This window comes from Manacus candei, unplaced genomic scaffold, assembly GCF_025592945.1.
Source record: "Manacus candei isolate 608988 ecotype Guabito, Panama unplaced genomic scaffold, ASM2559294v1 h1tg000174l, whole genome shotgun sequence".
Taxonomy (NCBI): domain Eukaryota; kingdom Metazoa; phylum Chordata; class Aves; order Passeriformes; family Pipridae; genus Manacus; species Manacus candei.
Genome location: NW_026138222.1, coordinates 180,937 through 201,217, shown reverse-complemented (window position 1 = coordinate 201,217; position 20,281 = coordinate 180,937). Strand labels below are relative to the sequence as shown.

Below are 20,281 nucleotides of genomic sequence, written 5' to 3'. Positions count from 1 at the left end.
CTGGGCTCTGCTGCCCCTGGATTCCCAAGTGCTCAGTCACTGGGAAATAAATGAACATTTCCTAATAAACTTGGGAATCCTCTCACTCCCAGGCAGGGCTCACAGCACAGACATGCTGAAAAAAACAATCTAACTATTCTGTGGCTGATTTAATGCTAAGAAAAAGAGTAACTAAGAATTTTTAAGTATGGAAATAATTCTCTTAAGGCTGCCCAGGCTATACCAGAACCTTCCGGCCCCGGTCCCTGTTCCCAGAGGGACAACCTTTATCCATGGTCTGGATGAGGGGATCAAGGGCTCCCTCAGTAAGTTCATGGATGACACCAAGTTGGGTGGGATGTGGCTCTGCTGGAGGGCAGAAGCTCTGCAGAGGGAGCTGGACAGGCTGGATCCATGGGATCCATGGGATCCATGGGATCCAGGGGCCGAGGCCAGTGGGATGCAGGTCAACCAGGCCAAGTGCCGGGTCCTGCCCTTGGGTCACCCCAAGCCCATGGAAAGCTCCAGGCTGGGGCAGAGGGGCTGGAAAGCTGGAAAAGGCCCTGGGGGTGCTGGTGGCAGCGGTTGGACGTGAGCCCAGCTGTGCCCAGGGGGCAGGAGGGCAATGGCCCCGGGGCTGTGGCAGCCCCAGCGTGGGCACAGGCCCAGGGCAGGGATTGTCCCTGTGCTGGGAACTGGGGAGGCCCCCCTGGAATCCCGGGGGCAGTTCTGGGCCCTCAGACAGGAGAGACCTGGAGGGGCTGGAGCGTGTGCAGGGAAGGGAAGGGAGCTGGGAAGGGTCTGGAGCAGCAGGAGGGGCTGAGGGAGCTGGGGGGGCTCATCCTGGAGCAAAGGAGGCTCAGGGGGGACCTTCTGGCTCTGCAAGTCCCTGCCAGGAGGGGGGAGCCGGGGGGGGTCGGGCTCTGCTGCCAGGGAACAAGGGCCAGGCCAAGGGGAAACGGCCTCAGGCTGGGCCAGGGGAGGGTCAGGTTGGGGCTGAGGAGGAATTTGTTGCTGGAAAGGGTGAGGAGGCCTTGGCAGGGGCTGCCCAGGGAGGTTTGGAGTGCCCATCCCTGGAGGTGTCCCAGGAAGGCCTGGCCGTGGCACTCAGTGCTCTGGGCTGGGGGACAAGGTGGGGATGGGGCACAGGGTGGATCCATGGGCTGGGAGGGCTTTGCCAGCCTCAGGGATCCTGGGATTCTGTGAGGCAGCCCAGCTCCCAGCACTACAGGAGCTCACACACACCCCACAACCAGACTGTTTCACACACCCTCCACTGCATTAACCAGAAATGTGAAGTGTGAGGCTCAGTTCCAAATGCCAGACAACTGGCTGTGGGTTACAGGGCTGTTCCAGGCCTGGATGCTCCCGCAGCAGATTAGAGCAGTAATTAGGCTCAGAAGAGATGAAAGGGAAAGCAAAACTGCTCCCAGCGGGACGTCCTTCCCCTCTCCCCGCTGCCGGTGCCCCGCTGGGATACTCACAAGTAATAAATCCATGGTACTGAGCCTGCATAGTTCCTGATTAATACTGGGAGTGTTGGTGTGCAGCAGCGCCGCGATGAGCCGGGAGCCGTGGAGCCGCGCGTTCCCCAGCGGCTCCTCCAGCACCCCGATCGTGGTCAGGATCGCCGATTTCTGGGGGAACAGGGCAGGGTCAGCTCACCCCAGCACCCCTCAGGGCACACACACAACAGGGGGGGTGCTCCCCAGGGGGCCAGGGGACAGGAGCAGGAGCAACAGCCAGAAATTAAACCACAGGTTCCACCTCAACAGCAGGAAGAACTTCCCACGGAGGTGGCAGAGCCTGGAACAGCTGCCCAGGGAGGGGGTGGAGTCTCCCTCTCCAGAGACATTCCAAACCCACCTGGACTTGTTCCTGTGTCACCTGCCTGGGCAGGGGGGTTGGACTGAATGGTCTCCAGAGAGCCCTTCCAACCCTGACTATCCTGGGATTTCACAGAACCAGTTCCTTTCAGGAATGTTCCCTGCAGGGAAACCTAAACCACCCTCCCAGTCCTGTGACCACTGGGAGACTTTGACTTCCAAATCTGAAGATTAAAACCCAAATATCCACTAATTCAAAGTTCCCTCCTCTTCACCACCCTCCCTCAATCCCCCAGTCCCATGTGTCTGTACTTCCTGGATTTCCCTGAACACAACAGCTCTCAGGTTCCTCCTGCCTCATCCCTGAACCCCTGAACTACCACACTGGAGCGTGGATTTTCCTCCCCAAGCCCTGTGTCTGTGGCAGCCTCCTGCTCCTGGCAGTGCCCAGGAGATCTGTGTGCAAGGACAGGGAACTCCCTGAGCAGGAGCCAGGCCAGGCCTACCTTGGGTGGGCTGAGCAGCAGCTGGTGGAAGTCCTTGAGCCGAGGCTCAATCCCGTGGAGGATGCTGCTGTTGACAGTGTAAGACCTTTCGAATCCCTGAGTGTACGAGTCCATCAGTCCTTCCACCCTGCCAGGGGAAGAGCAGGACAATTCCCTCGGGATAAACCTTCCCCTTTTTAACCACCAGATGGTATCACATGGTCTTACAGGTCCATTCCAACCCCAGCCATCCCGGGGTTCGGTGACTTTGGGATAACAAATCACTGCCCAACTTGTTCAGTCAGAACTCCACTAAAACAACTTCCCTTCACACCTCAGTGTCCACCGAGGTGGAGATTTGACAAAACCTTACAAGGGTCTCCAGTCTTGCTGGCCATGTCAGTGATTTTCTCTGAAAAAATAACTGTCAATACGAAAAATAATAATTTCCAGCCACTGAAAATATTTACATAATATATTTACATACATTATATTAATATATCATTTACAAGATGCTCTTCACATACCAAACCTGATATCAAACTTAGTGTGTCAAACCTGTGCCAGAGGTGACAGAGACACATTCCTGAAGGGCTTCCTGCTCTTTAAAAGTTCCCAAATATTTGAGAAGCAAATGACATCAGCAAGTTAACTACAAATATTTGTTAAAAGCTGTAAATCCTCCCCAGGTGTTCAGAGAGATGCACACAAAGACACCAAGGGATGGAAAGCCTGAGGGGCTGGAGCTGTGCTCATCACCCCTCTTCACTGGCAGGGAGTAAATCACAACAGCTCTGCCACCCAACTGCAGTAACACAAACACTCTCACTCCATCAGGGAATGGAATTCCAGACAGTCAGGAAGGAGCTGGGCAGGAATCCCTGAGCCTCCAGCTCACACAGCTCCAGAGATCCCAGGAGCCAGCACAGTTCCTGGCTCAGTCCCTTCTCAGTTCAGCTCCACTCAAGACCTTCTGACCAACACCTTGTTTCCCCAGTGCCCCCTCCTGTCCTGCTCTCCAGGGCCTCTTCCTGAAGCTCCAGGATCTTCACCCTTCCTGATCCCTCCTTGTTGAACAGTGAGCTGTTCCATGTCTCACTTCCCTCCACAAAACTCTCTTTGCCTTTTCTCTCCTCTTTCTCCATAAGAAGAAATAAAAGGGGACATAACTTTTAAAAACAAAATTAGAACTATACAATCACACATAGAGAATCATGGAATTGTGGAATGGGCTGGGTGGGAAGGGACCTTAAAGCCCATCCAGTTCCACCCCCTGCCATGGGCAGGGACACCTCCCACCAGCCCAGGTTGCTCCAACCTGGCCTTGGACACTCCCAGGGATCCAGGGGCAGCCACAGATGCTCTGGGCAGCCTGGGCCTGGGCCCCGCCACCCTCCCAGTCAGCAATTCCTTCCCAATATCCCATCTAAATCTCCCCTCTTCAGCTTAAAAGTCATTTCCTCTTGTCCTGGCACTGCTTGTCCTCGCAGACATTTCTAGGCAGCACTTCATACCAGGCCACCAAACGTCCTTTTTGCCCAAGAGAACTGGGCTGGGTTCCCATTCCCCTGCTCCCGGAGGGAAGGGATCTCGACTCACCCGGAGCGCCGCGTCTCCAGCAGGGTCAGCAGCACCTGCGTGCCATTGACGATGCAGTTCTCTGTCTGCTCTCCATCAAACATGTTCCTCAGGAGCTGCTCCACACATTCCTGCCTGTGGGGTGACACGACAGGGGGAGAATGACACGGACTTGGCAGCTGCTTTCATCACCAAACACCCACCTGGGGGTCTCCTGGAAGGAAAGGGCTGCCACATTTATTGAATTACTTGGGGAAGGAATGAAGACACTTCAGTGACATCCCACAGGACGTGACTGGTTCTGCACCCCCTTCCTGAACATGGGCACTGATCCCTCAGGCAACACCTGGCTACCAACACCCCCACTCCAAACCAACCTGTCCTCCTTCACCACCTCGCAGTTCTAACATGGAACACAACCCCAGTGCCAACTCAGTGCAAGTTATTAAAGACAAGGTGAAGCTACTGCTGATCATCCACAATTATCCACCAGAACCACGGGAGGACAACACAGTGGAAGAGAACCCTTCCTGAGGGGCCTGGTGAGAGCCAGGGTTGGACACTGCGGCCAACAAAGCAAATGTCAGTAACACCCACATTTCAGTGGGCTCAGCCACGATCCCCCTCCAGAATCCCAGGATAACTGAGGCTGGAAAAGCCCTCCCAGCCCATGGATCCCCCCTGTGCCCCATCCCCACCTTGGCCCCCAGCCCAGAGCACTGAGTGCCACGGCCAGGCCTTCCTGGGACACCTCCAGGGATGGGCACTCCAAACCTCCCTGGGCAGCCCCTGCCAAGGCCTCACCACCCTTTCCAGCAACAAATTCCTCCTCAGCCCCAACCTGACCCTCCCCTGGCCCAGCCTGAGGCCGTTTCCCCTTGGCCTGGCCCTTGTTCCCTGGCAGCAGAGCCCGACCCCCCCCGGCTCCCCCCTCCTGGCAGGGACTTGCAGAGCCAGAAGGTCCCCCCTGAGCCTCCTTTGCTCCAGGATGAGCCCCCCCAGCTCCCTCAGCCCCTCCTGCTGCTCCAGACCCTTCCCAGCTCCCTTCCCTTCCCTGCACACGCTCCAGCCCCTCCAGGTCTCTCCTGGTTGAGGGCCCAGAACTGCCCCCGGGATTCCAGGGGGGCCTCCCCAGTTCCCAGCACAGGGACAATCCCTGCCCTGGGCCTGTGCCCACGCTGGGGCACAGTGAGATATTTTAACATTTGAATCAATTCCCCTCTCTGAGCCCCTGCCCCAGCAGCAGGTGCCTGCCCAGCCCTGACAGAGCTGGGCAGGGATCACCAAGGAAGGGCTGAGCTCTGGGGTTGGGCCTTTCCAGCACTGAAATCAGCCTGGAACAGCCTCACAACTGAAGAACAACCAGCACAGAGGTAACACCCCACTGTTCTCTCTGCTCTCTGCCCTGGGAATGAATAGCAGAGGAACAGGAGGTTGAGCCCAGCCCTGCTCCCCAGCAGCTCCTGGTTCCCCACAGAATTCAGGCTCTTCCCATGAGAATTCTGAGGATGTCAACGACAGCTCCCCAAACCCCAGCACTCAGCAGGTGCCTTCCCTGCCCTCCTGACTCACAGGTCCAGCTCAAACCAGCATTACTGGAGATCACAGCTGAATTTGTACTATTTTCTAACATATTCCCGTTGGTATAAATAAAATATGAGATAAAAATGTAAAAATAGATGAATAATGCATGAGAGAGGATTATGTTAATGAGGAGCCTCTAAAAACACCCCGTCAGCAAAGGCAGGAGAGGCAGAGGCAGGAAAAAAAAGTAAATTTGCTGTAATTAACCGAGTTCACTGTTTTTTCACCCAGGCAGCAGCCACTGAAATCTGGATTTGGGGTTTATTCCATAACCCTGGTCCTGGCTCCTCCATCCTGCCCCAGCTGATCATTAATTCCTGACCCAGAGATGATAAAAGTTATCCAAAATCAAAAAGGTCACCAGTAATGCTGGGGAAAAAAAGTAATGGGATCTGTGACCTTCAGCAGAAAGGGAAAAGAAGCAAAAAAAGTACTTTTGCTCAAAGATCCTTTATTTTGAACAATGAAGTGGCACCAGGAATTTCAGAGATGTGTTTGGAAGTGCAGGGTCCTACAGCCCTCTGTAAAACTACCAAGAAAGTTTCCAATGACCAAAAGAGTGTGAAAGCCCCACGTTCTCCAGGGCCATCACCCTCCCAGGCAGGAGCTCGGGACCCTCACTAAAGGTCCTGGGATTCCCAGGGGGAACCACTGAGCCCTTCCAACCTCATCTCCCACACTGGAAGGGCTCAGAACTGAGACAGACTGAGGAGAGGCTGAAGGATCCACAGGGATGGGACCTGCAGAGCTGCTCCAGCCCTGGGAACAACAACAGGAGGATGTGGAGCTGCTGGAGAGAGTCCAGAGGAGGCCCCGGAGCTGCTGCCAGGGCTGGAGCCCCTCTGCTCTGGAGCCAGGCTGGGAGAGCTGGGGGGGTTCCCCTGGAGAAGAGAAGGCTCCAGGGAGAGCTGAGAGCCCCTGGCAGGGCCTAAAGGGGCTCCAGGAGAGCTGGAGAGGGACTGGGGACAAGGCATGGAGGGACAGGACACAGGGAATGGCTTCCCAGTGCCAGAGGGCAGGGTCAGATGGGATATTGGAAAGGAATTCCTGGCTGGGAGGGTGGGCAGGCCCTGGTACAGGTTGCCCAGAGCATCTGTGGCTGCCCCTGGATCCCTGGAAGTGTCCCAGGCCAGGTTGGATGGGGTTTGGAGCAACCTGGGCTGGTGGAAGGTGTCCCTGCCCATGGCAGGGAAATGATCTTTAAGGTCCCTGCCCACCCAAACCATCCTGGGACTCCATGAAAACCCAACGCTGTGCTATTTTGCCAGGACAGGATTATGTCCATGGCACAAAGATCTGCCCCATTCCTGCTGGTGCAGCAAAGGAAACGAAGCATTTAAGGAAGAGCAGCAGGTCCTGGCAGGGGCAGAGCTCCATGTCAGGCCCAGAAAGGTCCTGGTGGCTTCCCAGTGCTTGTGTGCAGCAGGATCCACATCCCATTCCCACCCACCCACACTGGCTCCTGTGCCAGGGATGCCCTCACAGTCCTGTAGGAACTGAGAGCTCTGACTCAGGACAAAACACCAGCACTGTCACAGGGACTGAGGAGCTCTGGGTGGACACAAACACGTCCAGGGGGAGTTTGAAGCCCCAGCTGCAGCTGCTCTGCTGTTCATTGCACGGCTCCTTTCAGCCCTTTCCTGTCACAATGTCCCCTCCAGGCCTGGAAGAGCCTGGTTTTGGTTTCAATCTCATGGAGAATCTCCAGGAAAATTTTAGGTTTGCAGCAAATACAAGAAGCAGAAAACATGGTACATAAATAATTTAAATGTACGTTACAAAGAGCAAAGAAACAACACCAGGGGAATGGAGCGAAGCGGGAAAATCAACGCTTGTGGTACACGGCTCACACTGGATGTTATCTGGGATATCACAGTTATGGAATGCTCTGGGTGGGAAGGGACCTCAGAGACACCCAGCCCCACCCCTGCCATGGGCAGGGACACCTTCCACCAGCCCAGGTTGCTCCAAGCCCCGTCCAGCCTGGCCTTGGACACTTGCAGGGATCCAGGGGCAGCCACAGCTTCTCTGGGCAACCTGGGCCAGGGCCTGCCCACCCTCCCAGCCAGCAATTCCTTCCCAATATCCAACCTAAATTTCCCCTCTTTCAGTTTGAACCCATTCCCCCTTGTCCTGGTATTCCAGTTCCTGATGGAGTCCCTTTCAGACCCCGAAGGTGCTGTGAGGTCTCTCATAAACTGCTGCTCTCCAGGCAGAACACCCCAACTCTCCCAGCCTCAAATCCCTTGGGTTTTGCCTCCCATTGAACCCAGCAGGAATTCTGGGCTCCCTGACCCCCCTCTGCTGCCTTCAGAGGGAGCCACAAAGCCCCACCCCCCAAGAGGGGTGGTTCAGAGCACACCCCAGGCTGGCCCAGGAGCTGTGCCAAGGCCGGACACCGCCCGTGTGCCCGGAGCGATCCCGGCGGGAACAGCGGGGTACTCACGATTCCAGTGCTGTGAGAAGGGGATCCGGCTCTGGGGTGTCCTGGAGCTGTGTGCTCTGGTCCCTGCTCAGCCTGATGATGTCACACAGGGTCTGGGAAGCGTTGGATTGCCTCTGGAACAAGGACACGGAGCAGGGTCAGGGCAAACGGAACCGAGCTGGGAGTGCAACAACACAGGTCAGTCCCAGCTCTTCCCACCACGCTGAAGTGACTCATCTGTTAGGTACAGCCTTGATCACAACGTGAACAGATCACAGAACTGAAGAGGAGATTGGCCTGAACTTAACCATTAACTGCAGGTCAGGAGTTGAGATGAAGGTTCTTTTTAATCTCCCTCAACTCCATCAACCTACACATTCCCAACACGGGCATTTCATTTCTCCTGCTCCCTGCTCAGCTTTCCCGCCTGGAGAAAAAGAAATGCTTTGATAAAACCCTTTACAACTTAATTACTGTGGATTCAAAGGCTTTGCAGGGGTACTTTGAGGGATTAATCCTCTTGTTCTGGCCATCAATCAAAGCCTCTCTGGAGCTGCTGACAGCTCTGCTCCAGCACACACATCCACCAGGCACTGCCCAGCTTTCCTCCCAGGGGTGTAACTTTGGCTGGGATGAGCTGAGGGAATCAGGGTTGGCACTGCCACCTTTTCAGGGCTCAGAGAACTCATCTTGCAGATTTTAGGGTTGAATTTCTGTTTATGGGCTAAAAGACATGAGAATTGCACAACCTGGTCAATTGGAAAAGATTTTCAATGAACAGCAGGTTCCTACTGAAAGCCAGTGAAGTTCCCATTGTCTGCAGGTTCGAGATGAACTGATGCAGCAGCAAAATGAACTGAGGAATTGGGAGTAAAAACCAGATTAAAACCAGATTAAAACCACAACAAAGGGCTTTGGTGCTGAGCAAGCAGAGGACAGGACACCCTGAGGTGGTCCCTCAGCTCCTCCACAGGTCACCAGGACATCTCCAAAGGGACCTGGGAGTCTCCTGGACGGACCCTGCAGGACCCACCACCCCCAGAGCCAAGACCCTGGCCACACTCACGTCCTCGTCCTGGCTGGAATGGATCAGCTCCACGAGTCTCTGGATAATCTTCGCTTCATTGAGCCACTGGAGGGAAAGAAAATCCTGGTTTGATTTCCCAGAACTTGGAACAAGAGGAGTTTTGAGAAGCTTTTCAGGCTTTTCAGGAAGGGGAAGCCCTTCCTCCTCTCTCCTAATCCCAGCCACAGGCAGGACCCAAATTCCCCAAGTGCAGACAGGGATGGATCCTGATTTCCACCCTGCCATGGAACTAAAACCTAAATGACTTTGGGAAACACAGAATGGACCAGGGACAAACAGTGTCTCCTCTGGGCAGCATCACCACACTGATCAACACATTCTTCTCCCCCCAGTTCCTCCTCTTCCTGCTGTTCCCACTCAGTAATTCCTGACCCTCCCAGATGCCACAACGCTGTTGTTGTACCTCGATCTTGCCCTCGGTGCAAACCATCCCTCATCTCCCCTTCCCAGCCCAGGCAAACCAGGAATGTCACCTCAAAACACTCCCTCCCCCCTCTCCTTCCCCAGCCTCCCCTACAAGCTCATCCTCATCCCCACCCAACTGTTCCAGGCCAACTGCTGGATGTGGCATCCCTCAGAATAACCAACCTAAAGCATTCCCAGCTGCTTCTGGAATAACTCACCTAACACTAAGGAAAAGGAAAAAGACTTTGGAGGTTTCTGCAATGACAGAATCTCAGAACAACGGAATCACAGGATGGTTTGGTTTGGAATGGACTGTAAAGCTCATGGAATCATGGAATTGGTTGGGTTGGGCTGGGAGGGACCTCAAAGCTCATCCAGTGTCACCCCCTATCCACACCTCCCACCAGCCCAGGTTGCTCCAAGCCCCGTCCAACCTGGCCTTGGACACTTCCAAGGATCCAGGGGCAGCCACAGCTTCTCTGGGTAGCCTGTGTCAGGGCCTGCTCTCACAATCAGCGACCCACAGGACTCTGGTTGCCCCCAGAGCCCCATTCCTGGCTGCAGAGCCCCAGGAGGGCAGTCACAGCCCCAGAGGCACAGCCTCAAGGGTGCAATCCCAGTCCCAGCCCTGGTGGCACAGCCCAGTAGAGCAGCTCTGAAGGCCCAGCCCCAGTGGCACAGCCCAGGAGGGCAGTGCCAGCCCATCCCCAGCCCCATCCCCAGCAGGCAGTGCCAGCCCATCCCCAGCCCCCCAGCCCCAGGAGGGCAGTGCCAGCCCATCCCCAGCCCCATGCCCATGCCCATGCCAGCCCCGGCTCACGTTGAGCACGTCGTGCCGCAGCGCCGCGGGCTCCACGCAGCTGATGAGCCGCAGCAGCAGGTCCATCATGGCTGATGTGTCGATGTGCTTTAGCACCAGGCTGATGAATTTGTCCTTTTTCCTTAGAAAGGCAATCACCTGGAAGGAAAGGAGCCCCCATCAGCTGCCAGCACCACACACATCTCCCTGGGTTCACCTCCTCGCCCCGACCCTGATCCCAACAGTGATGAGGTTGGGAACTCTCCAGAGAACGGGACAATAACGTTCTTATCTCATGGCAGGACTAAGTAAAATCTTTTTAGCCAGCTTTTGTCTCCTCTGCACCCCAAGGAAGCCCAAGGCCACAGAGTAAGAGCATCAAGTGGAGCTGGAGAATTGTCCTTTTCTCGCAGTCTATGACAGCCTTCATTTTAAAACCCAGTGTTTAACTGGGATGTGCACGTTCCCAAATGCCTGCTCAGCCCATGCTTCCAGCACCCCTTTTATAGGGATGAGACTGAGGCTCTGATGACCCAAGGGTGCCTCAATATGCCTTAGTATGAAAAATAAACCTTCGGCTGTGGTACGGGAGTACCCCGACCCCAAAGCTCAGGGAAGGTGTCTGCCTAAGCCAGCACCTCCCTCCAGTGAGGAATTCCAAGAACTTTTGGGAGCCTACATTCCAACTCCAACCTCTAAGCCGCCTGTGAGACCATCCCGAGCTCCCAGGGCAGCCCAGCCCTGCCAGGAGATCCCCTGTGCCCCGCAGGACAGAGCCCAGCGCTACCTGCTCCGTTTTCCGGGCAATGAGGTTCCCGATGGTCTTACTGAAGAAGCTGGCAAGCAAAGGGTTCAGGGGGGGCTCGTGATCCAGGAAGTCGTAGAGGATGTTGAGCAGAGTCTCGTCCCCGCCCAGCTTGTCGTTGATCTGCTGCACGTCCGAGGTGAGCAGCTCGCAGGCCGTGTTGGGGTACCTGGAACACAGAGCAGACACTGCAGCTCCAGAGGGAGCTCCCCGGGAAACCTCCCCTGGGTGCAGTTCTTACTCAAGATGTTCTTCCCTGGGAGGGTGGGCAGGCCCTGGCACAGGATGCCCAGAGAAGCTGTGGCTGCCCCTGGATCCCTGCAAGTGTCCAAGGCCAGGTTGGAGCAAGGTGAGACAGTGGAAGGTGTCCCTGCCCAGGGCAGGGGTGGCACTGGAGGGGCTTTAAGGTTCTTCCCACCCAAACCATCTCATGACTGATTCCTCTTGTGAGGATGTACTTTTACCTTCAAAGGGTTGTTTCTAATCAAACCAGGCTTCTACATCAGGGTCTTTTTCAATCTTTGCAACCCAAGCTCTTCACCCACCATGAGCCACTAAAACATTCCCAGGCCAGCTGGAAGCTTTGCCCCCTTTCCCAGCACCATTCACTTCCCAACCAGGCTCCTTGTATTTATGTAGTTCCAGTCCTAAGAGTTCCAAAACCACCCCAAGCCCCTGGTGATGCTGTTTCTGTGCTCTTTGCTGCTCAGAGGACATTAAAGGTCAGGGCATTATGGTTACCATACACAGGGATTTACAGCATCACATTTCTCAGAGCCCCCAAGGGGACATGGACACTCATTTCTCCTTCTTCTGGCTCATTGCTCCATGCAAAAGGCATCCACCACTCCTAAAAATCCGTGTGTGGTGCTTCTCTGTGCACAGGGGAGAAATGAAACCTCTCCTTGTTCCAGCACGTTCTGTTCCTGCAGCCTTCATACCCCAGGTCCTGACCCATCACCTCACCCTTCCATTCAGGCACCTCATCCCAGTGCTGCTGCTTTCCAGGCTGCAGGGCACTCACCTCACCTGGCACTCACCCTCTGTCCCCAGAGCACCCTCTGACACCCCTGGGAGTTGTGCTCTCCCCACCCCGTGCTCTCAGTAGGTTTTGGGGACACCCACAACGTCACCAATCCATTCCAAACAGCCACAACAGTTCCAAGAGTTCACACTCTCCTTTCTTGCTCCAGGTCTCCCTCCAGGTTCTCAGTTCCACACATTCTGCTTGGATGGGGCTTTATTGTGGAGTTTTCCTCTTTGCAGTTCCCTTCTGAACTTCAGGAACTTCCAGCCCAGCCTCCCAAGAAGGAAGGATCTGATGATCCCCTTTCCCCAGCTCACACCATCCCGAGCTGCACGTCCTTCCAGACCTATCGAGTTTCTCCCCGTTCCACAAACTTTAACAACCTTTTCTGAAGAGCCAAAACTGGGATTCCAGCTGGATTTAGACAGAGTCCATTCTTACTGCTTGGCCTTTATTTATTCCAAAAGCTTCCCAGCTTCTAACAAGCTCAAACCCTCTCTCCCCTCTCCTGTCCCTCCCTGGGCTCTGGAAACGCTTCCGTGCCTCATCTGCCCCAGAGACTGAGGTGCTTCCAACAACTGCTCCATCAAGGTCAGCCACAGTGACCCAGAGGAATTTGCACCTTGAAACCTCTGTCTCTGTCCCCACCTTCCCTGTTTCATTACAATCATGGAATCATGGAATGGTTTGGGTGGGAAGGGACCTCAAAGCCCATCTCATCCCATCCCCTGCCATGGGCAGGGACACCTCCCACTAGCCCACGTTGCTCCAGCCTGCCCTTGGACACTTCCAGGGATCCAGGGGCAGCCACAGATGCTCTGGGCAACCTGGGCCAGGGCCTCCCACCCTCCCAGCCAGCAATTCCTTCCCAATATCCCACCTAACCCTGCCCTCTGGCACTGGGAAGCCATTCCCTGTGTCCTGTCCCTCCATCCCTTGTCCCCAGTCCCTCTCCAGCTCTCCTGGAGCCCCTTCAGGCCCTGCCAGGGGCTCTCAGCTCTCCCTGGAGCCTTCTCTTCTCCAGGGGAACCCCCCCAGCTCTCCCAGCCTGGCTCCAGAGCAGAGGGGCTCCAGCCCTGGCAGCAGCTCCGGGGCCTCCTCTGGACTCTCTCCAGCAGCTCCACGTCCTCCTGCTGCTGTTCCCAGGGCTGGAGCAGCTCTGCAGGGGGGTCTCAAATTCACCTTTTACAGCAGGATCCTTGTAAAAGCAGCCAAAGCATATTCCAGATTACTATAGAACATATTCCCTGGCATTCCCTCACCTGGAACAGTCAGCTAATCACAGCTATCAACTGCCTCACCTGACAATAAACCCAAACATTCCCATTTCTGTGGGCTTTGAGCAATGGCCAACACTGACCCACTCCCACCAGGAAAAACCTGCCTGGTTTTATTTATTTATAGTCAGAGCAACCCTTTATTTTTATATAAACTTAACAAAGACAAACAAACTTCCCAAGTCCAAACTGTAAATACTCTGAAGTATACATTCAGCTAAAAGTGGATAAACACAAGTTGCTGTGAGAACCAAACCCGTGTGAGGAGCTCAGCACGCTCTGAGTGCAGTCAGGTCCTCTGGAGCTGTGATCCCTGAAACCAGCAGGGGCTCAATGTCCAGCACATTGAGAATATCACATTTTCCACTCACTTTACAGCTCACTTTCTTCTGGGGGTTTGAAAACCCATTGGCTTCAGAGATTTCTCCCCCTTGTGCTACAGTTCCAACAAAACCCTACTCAAGGGGCTTTGGAGACGCTGATTTTGAGTGAACAACAAGAGATATTTTTGTAAGACAAGCTCCATGTTAAACTACTAAAAGTAAAGCAGAAAGGGTCTGAAAATGCCCTACAAGCCCCCAAATGCTGTGACACACCCCCAGTGCTCCCCACTGAAGAGGTTACACCCCTGGCACCGCAGGACAGGCCCAGGGGGAAGCCTTGGTTTGCAGCCCCAGGATCTGTGGGGTGGGAGGGCAGGGCCCCAATACCTACTTGAATCGGACCTTCTCGTCCATGTCCAGGGGGGGCTCATGGGTGATGAGGGTGACCAGCTGCTCCATGCAGTGCTGCTGGCACAGGAAGTCCAGCAGCCGGCGGTTCTGGGCCTTGCACTCCTGCAGGACGTCATCCTCGTCCATCAGCTCCTCCAGTGTCACATCCTCCTTGTCCAGCAGCTTGTCCACGTGCGACGTCGTGTTCAGATCAAACTTCCAGAACATGGTGATGGGACACGGCTGGCTGGGAGGCACAAAGGGACCGGTTAATGCTGCCCCTCTGCTCTCCATCCCCATGGAACTGCCAGGGCTGGAAAAGACCCCTGAGATCACTGAGTCCAACCACCAAGCACGGCCACCACTGACCCACGGGCTCCACTGCCACATCCACACGACTTCCAGCACCTCCAGGATGGTGACTCTGCCACTGCCCTGAGCACTTCCCTCCAGGAACATTTACTGACAGGGGCTCTCCCTTCCAGCCACCAGAGCAGGGCCATGGAAAAGGCTGAACATCCCACCTTTTTCATTAGATTTTAAATACCTGGGTCCTTCACAGAGTAACTTTCACACTGAACCTTCAACTGCAGCACTCACAGGAACCATGGCATGAACACAGAAAAGAAACTTTTGAGTTCCTTTTACACCTGGAATCCCGGGGGCAGTTCTGGGCCCTCAGACAGGAGAGACCTGGAGGGGCTGGAGCGTGTGCAGGGAAGGGAAGGGAGCTGGGAAGGGTCTGGAGCAGCAGGAGGGGCTGAGGGAGCTGGGGGGGCTCATCCTGGAGCAAAGGAGGCTCAGGGGGGACCTTCTGGCTCTGCAAGTCCCTGCCAGGAGGGGGGAGCCGGGGGGGGTCGGGCTCTGCTGCCAGGGAACAAGGGACAGGCCAAGGGGAAACGGCCTCAGGCTGGGCCAGGGGAGGGTCAGGTTGGGGCTGAGGAGGAATTTGTTGCTGGAAAGGGTGGGGAGGCCTTGGCAGGGGCTGCCCAGGGAGGTTTGGAGTGCCCATCCCTGGAGGTGTCCCAGGAAGGCCTGGCCGTGGCACTCAGTGCTCTGGGCTGGGGGACAAGGTGGGGATGGGGCCCAGGGGGGATCCATGGGCTGGGAGGGCTTTTCCAGCCTCAGGGATCCTGGGATTTCAGAAATCGAATTTTGGGGTTGGGAACAGCCATCTGAGTGTTCAACCTACGTGACACTGCAGTGACAGCGCTGCTGTTGGGCTCGGTGTGTTCCTTACAAACTGTTCTTCAGATATTTTTAACTATCTCTGCTTGGTTATAAATTCACCAAGGGAAAATCTAGCATAAAAGGCCTTAAATGTAGAAGGTTTGGGTGCACAGTTAACCCAAATACATAAATATTCCCTACATATATGTGGAATCCACACGTAAATCTCACCTTTCAAATTTAAAACCGTTATAAACCTGGCAATTCTACAGTTTTCCAAAACTTTTCATACATCTCTAGGAAAAGCTCTCTGATCTTCCTTGGGCTGTCTGAGGCCCTGGCCCAGGTTGCCCAGAGAAGCTGTGGCTGCCCCTGGATCCCTGGAAGTGTCCAAGGGCAGGCTGGATGGGGCTTGGAGCAACCTGGGCTGGTGGAAGGTGTCCCTGCCCATGGCAGGGGTGGGGCTGGATGGGCTTTGAGGTCCCTTCCCACCCAACTCATTCCATGAGTCCATGATTTTACCACCTGTACTCAGCTCCTCCCCTGTCCCCTTCCCCCTCAGCTCCCACCACAAACACCCTCCCTCCATCTCCTCCCTCCCCACATTTCAGTTCCCTGCTCTGTGCAGCGGGACAGGCCCTGAGCTGCCCGAGGCTCTGCAGGGATCAGCAGCTGTGAACAGCCCAAAATAAGCTTTCCAAAAGGGGCAGTTTCCTCATGGAGCTGCCATCCCTCAGCCCCAGCCTGGGGCCTGCCTGGGGTCCCAGCCATGGGGATATTCCAAACAATCCCTGGTACACAACTGCTCGAGTTTCACTTTCCCTCCCTAAACAACAGGGAAAAGGAGTTGGAGCAGAGGATGAGAACACGAGGATAAATGTGTCAGGGTCACACATTCCTGCTGCCCAAGATAACTCGGCTATTTTGCTTCCCAAGCTGTCCCCAGCTCTTATATTTGGGGATAAAAGCACAGCATGCTCAGTGTGAGAGTTCCAGTGAGCCTTGTCCAGCCTGAAGCTCCTGGCAGCAGGAACAGCCCACCCAGCTCCCCCTGATCCAGGCAGAGCCGGGATCTCCCGGCAGCAGGAGCCTGGATGGATCCACGGGAATTTGTCCAGACTGCAGGGATCAGCATCCTTGTGGAAACACAGATAGAGAAGGGCAGGGAGCAGCTCCACCTCCCAGCCAGCTGGAGATGCTGCTTGGATGGGACTGGAGGCCTTAATTATGGAATCATGGAATGGTTTGGTGGGAAGGGACCTTAAAGATCATCTCGTTCCATTGGAGAGAGACTATTACAAGGGATGGAGGGACAGGACACAGGGAATGGCTTCCCACTGCCAGAGGGCAGGGTTAGAGGGGATATTAGAAGAAATTCTTCCCTGGGAGGGTGGGGAGGCCCTGGCACAGGGTGCCCAGAGAAGTTGTGGCTGCTCCTGGATCCCTGGAAGTGTCCCAGGCCAGGTTGGAGCAACCTGGGCTCATGGAAGGTGTCCCTGCCCATGGCAGGGGTGGCACTGGATGGGCTTTAAGGCCCCTTCCCACCCAACCCATTCCAGGATTCCATGATATCTGCCACATCTCAGGTCTCAGCACTTCAATCCAGGTCACTTTTGTCACCAGTAAATCAGAAATCTCTTTCCTTTTTCCAAGTGGACTCTCAAAGCCCTTCCAAGCTGCTCCTTTATCTCTGGAGCATCCAACGAAAGGAAAACCACGACGGCTTCAGGAAAGCAGTTTCCTCCAAGGACCTGCTGCCAGTGCTGGAGCTGAGCTGCTGCACAGCAGCACTTCCCAGTCTGATCCCTGGAAATCCAACTGTGCCTCCAGCCCCCGCTGTCTCCAACAACAGGGAGCTGTAACGCTGGAGGGAGCACAGAGGCTTCGCTCAAGGAGAACACACGAGGCCATCCCTGACTCTGTGGTTTGGGGCAGATGGTTAACAATGTAAAACTGGAAACAATCCTCCAGGTGTGCTTCGAAAGATCATGGAATTCTGGAATGGGTTGGGTGGGAAGGGACCTCAAAGCCCACCCAGTGCCACCCCTGCCATGGGCAGGGACACCTTCCACCAGCCCAGGTTGCTCCAAGCCCCGTCCAACCTGCCCTTGGACACTTCCAGGGATCCAGGGGCAGCCACAGATGCTCTGGGTAACCTGGGCCAGGGCCTGCCCACCCTCCCAGCCAGCAATTCCTTCCCAATATCCCATCTAACCCTGCCCTCCTTCAGCTCAAGCCCATCAGGAGACAGGAGGTTGCTGGAGGTGTGTTTGGGCCTCACCTGGATCAACCCCTCCGTGTCCTGGTGCAGCAGGACAAGTTTCTAACCCACACAGTTAATTCCTATTAATAACAGAATGGCAAGGTTGGGGTATTTAACTTGTCTGGGACAAGTAGGAAATATTTAATCTCCCTGTTCCGACACAGAATTCCAACACTAACAGACTCTGCCTCCTCGGGGTTGGGTTTATTGTAATTCTTGCCAACAAAACACAAGCTGAGTTTACAAAATGTTCCAACAATTAATTCACTTGCTGTTCAAAAACACCAACCAAGGGACCCCTTTTGCCACCTCTGCTCTGGGCAATTCTTCCTCCATCTGCTCAGGAGCCTGTTTTTCTATTTTATTTGTTAAATGTTGTTGTTTTTAATCCCACCTAGAGCCAGGCTGGTCCCTCCTCCCCGTGCCTGGAAAGCTCCTCATCAGCAGAAAGGAAAAATATCCCCCTTTTACAGAGGATGTTCAGAGCCCAACGTGCTCCTTCTGGGCACTGCAAGAGGAGATTTGTCCTCCCATTGTTTATTTTTAATGCCTGAACTCTCAGCTTCCTGCTGAGCAGCCCCAGGGAATGGCCTGTTCCTGGTTCCCTGGGGTGATGGAGCACACCCGGCTCTCCAGACCCCAGTGAGGACAGAGGGAAAGGAGCTCAGGGCACTTGTTGCTCTGGGCTGGGTGACAAGGGGGGCACAGGCTGGGCTCAGTGCTCTGGGAGGCCTCTCCAGCCTCAGTGATTCCGGGATTCTGGGATTATCCCAGCTCTGTCCCAGTGTTATCTCTCCCAGGGTTATTCCCACAGGCAGTTTGGTGCCTCACTGGACATGGGCACAAACAGCCACAGCATTCCCAACCTCCCCAGTGCTCTCAGCTCTCCAGGACCAAGAACAGTGAGCACTGAGGGCCAGGAATCCCCCCAGGAACTCCTCCTGGAAACTGGGAGGGAATCACCAGCATGGACTGATCTTTTATTTCGGCCTGGTCGAGCCCATTCCTGATAAAATCAAACATTTCATGTTTTCCACTTAGTTACTAAGTGGAAACACATGGAAATGCTGAGGGAAGGATGTTATCCTGCTTGTTCCCAAAAGGAGTTTCTGAATCCTTCTGACATTCCAGTGACATCCTTCCTGGTCTAAAAGCCCCCAGAGAGCCCCAGCTCCAGCAGCTCTGGCCCAGCTGAACACCCTGCCCAGCTCCCATCCCATTCAGCCTGGCCTTCAGCCTCCACAGACACACATTCCTGAGGGGAATTTTAAGGTTACTGCTTTTTTTGGTCAGGTTTTAATACAAAATCTCCTCTATTTCCTCTGTAAGAATAAGTAAGTTTAAGCTTTGCTACCCAAAGCAACAAAAGGACCCCAAAATGTGGAGAATTCTCCCCAGTTCCAGTGTGTGAGGAAGTTCTGAGCACGTCAGGTGGGGCCAGAGCCCCAGGAACACTCAGCTTTATCCAAGAGCTTCCACCTTTAAACCCAGTTATCCAATAACCAACTGCAGGGAATAAAGTCTCACTTTATTGAACCTGCTGAACTTGAGCCCAGATGAGCTTTTTCAGCAAACTGTTCCACAGCTGGAAAGCCCCCCAGGAAAGCACAGGTGGACAAGGCCAGGTCAGTCCATGGCTCAGCTGAATTCCCACCCAAGGGAATGGGATTCTCCAAACAGCTTTACAGCAACACTCACGAGCTTTTGTGACTCAGCAGCTGGTTAAAACACAGGAAATAAACCCAAAGTGAGCTCAAAAATGTACCAAGGCACACGTTGGTCCCAAACCAAGACTGTTCCAGGGATTTACAAGTGATCCCAGAAGGAAGATGAACAGCAGGGAGGCAACACTTCCTTGGGACAGAAAACTTATTAGACTGAGCCTTCCAAAGCTGTCCCAAGAACTGCAGGACAATCCCATGTTCAGAAGCAGCCAAAAGGATCAGAGAATAAAATCATGGAATGGTTTGGGTTGGAGGGACCTTACAGCCCATCCAGTGCCACCCCTGCCATGGGCAGGGACACCTTCCACCAGCCCAGGTTGCTCCAAGCCCTGTCCAGCCTGCCCTTGGACACTTCCAGGGATCCAGGGGCAGCCACAGCTTCTCTGGGCCAGGGCCTCCCCACTCTCAGAGCCAGGAATTCCTTCCCAATATCCCATCTAACCAATCCAATCTATGAATCTCTAATTCATAACCTATTCCCCTGGGAGAACTGCTTTATGTGAAACTCTTCCCTTCAGAGCACTAGGAAAGCTTTTCCCAGCTCAGTTACCCCCAGGAAGATGCCCGAGCCAAGCAGCCCCAGTGCTGGCACTGGGAAGGATCCCGGGGCTCCCGGGGCAGCCAGGACTCCTCCAGAGAATCCTGAGGCAGCGAGTCCCCAGAGCAATTCCACACTGCAGGAGAGGGCAGTCCCTCTGCTGTGCCTTCCACTGCTCTCTGGATGTTCCCAGCTCCTCCCCTCGGGAACACCTGTGTGTAATCCCAGCTCACTGTCCTGCCTGTGGCAGCTGTGTCCCTTCCACATGGCATTCCTGGAACAGCCTTGGGCCCAGGAGCACAGGAGGAGGAAGTTCCACCCTCTTCCCATCAGTTCTGTACAGCAAATCAGAGCTCAGGTTTTGAGAGGCACTTCCCAGTCAACTGAGGTTTTAGAGTAACCAGCCCAACATAGCATGAATCCCAGGATCTCTGAGGTTGGAAAAGCCCTCCCAGCCCATGGATCCACCCTGGGCCCCATCCCCACCTTGGCCCCCAGCCCAGAGCACTGAGTGCCACGGCCAGGCCTTCCTGGGACACCTCCAGGGCTGGGCACTCCAAACCTCCCTGGGCAGCCCCTGCCAAGGCCTCACCACC

The 20,281-nt window shown here is 54.9% G+C and overlaps 2 protein-coding genes across 3 annotated transcripts in view; one reads left to right on the top strand and one right to left on the bottom strand.

Moving 5' to 3' along the window:
- PPP6R2 (protein phosphatase 6 regulatory subunit 2) overlaps positions 1–20,281 on the bottom strand; it is a 68,624-nt gene that overhangs the window by 27,055 nt on the left and 21,288 nt on the right. For both annotated transcript variants that reach the window (XR_007900943.1, XM_051773645.1), the window contains exons 3-10: positions 13,992–14,237; positions 10,956–11,142; positions 10,190–10,327; positions 8,944–9,009; positions 7,899–8,011; positions 3,890–4,003; positions 2,312–2,438; positions 1,464–1,616 (exon numbers count right to left, since the gene is read on the bottom strand). Coding sequence is in view for 1 of the 2 variants with exons in the window: in XM_051773645.1 (XP_051629605.1) it covers positions 1,464–1,616; positions 2,312–2,438; positions 3,890–4,003; positions 7,899–8,011; positions 8,944–9,009; positions 10,190–10,327; positions 10,956–11,142; positions 13,992–14,218 (1,125 nt within the window). In the remaining variant the exon portion in view is untranslated. The remainder of the gene's footprint in view (positions 1–1,463; positions 1,617–2,311; positions 2,439–3,889; positions 4,004–7,898; positions 8,012–8,943; positions 9,010–10,189; positions 10,328–10,955; positions 11,143–13,991; positions 14,238–20,281) is intronic.
- On the top strand, positions 203–15,473 carry LOC127463815 (uncharacterized PE-PGRS family protein PE_PGRS54-like). Its single transcript, XM_051773735.1, has 2 exons — positions 203–968; positions 14,921–15,473. The coding sequence occupies exons 1-2, from the start codon at positions 273–275 to the stop codon at positions 15,167–15,169; spliced, it is 945 nt and encodes a 314-aa protein (XP_051629695.1). The 5' UTR covers positions 203–272; the 3' UTR covers positions 15,170–15,473.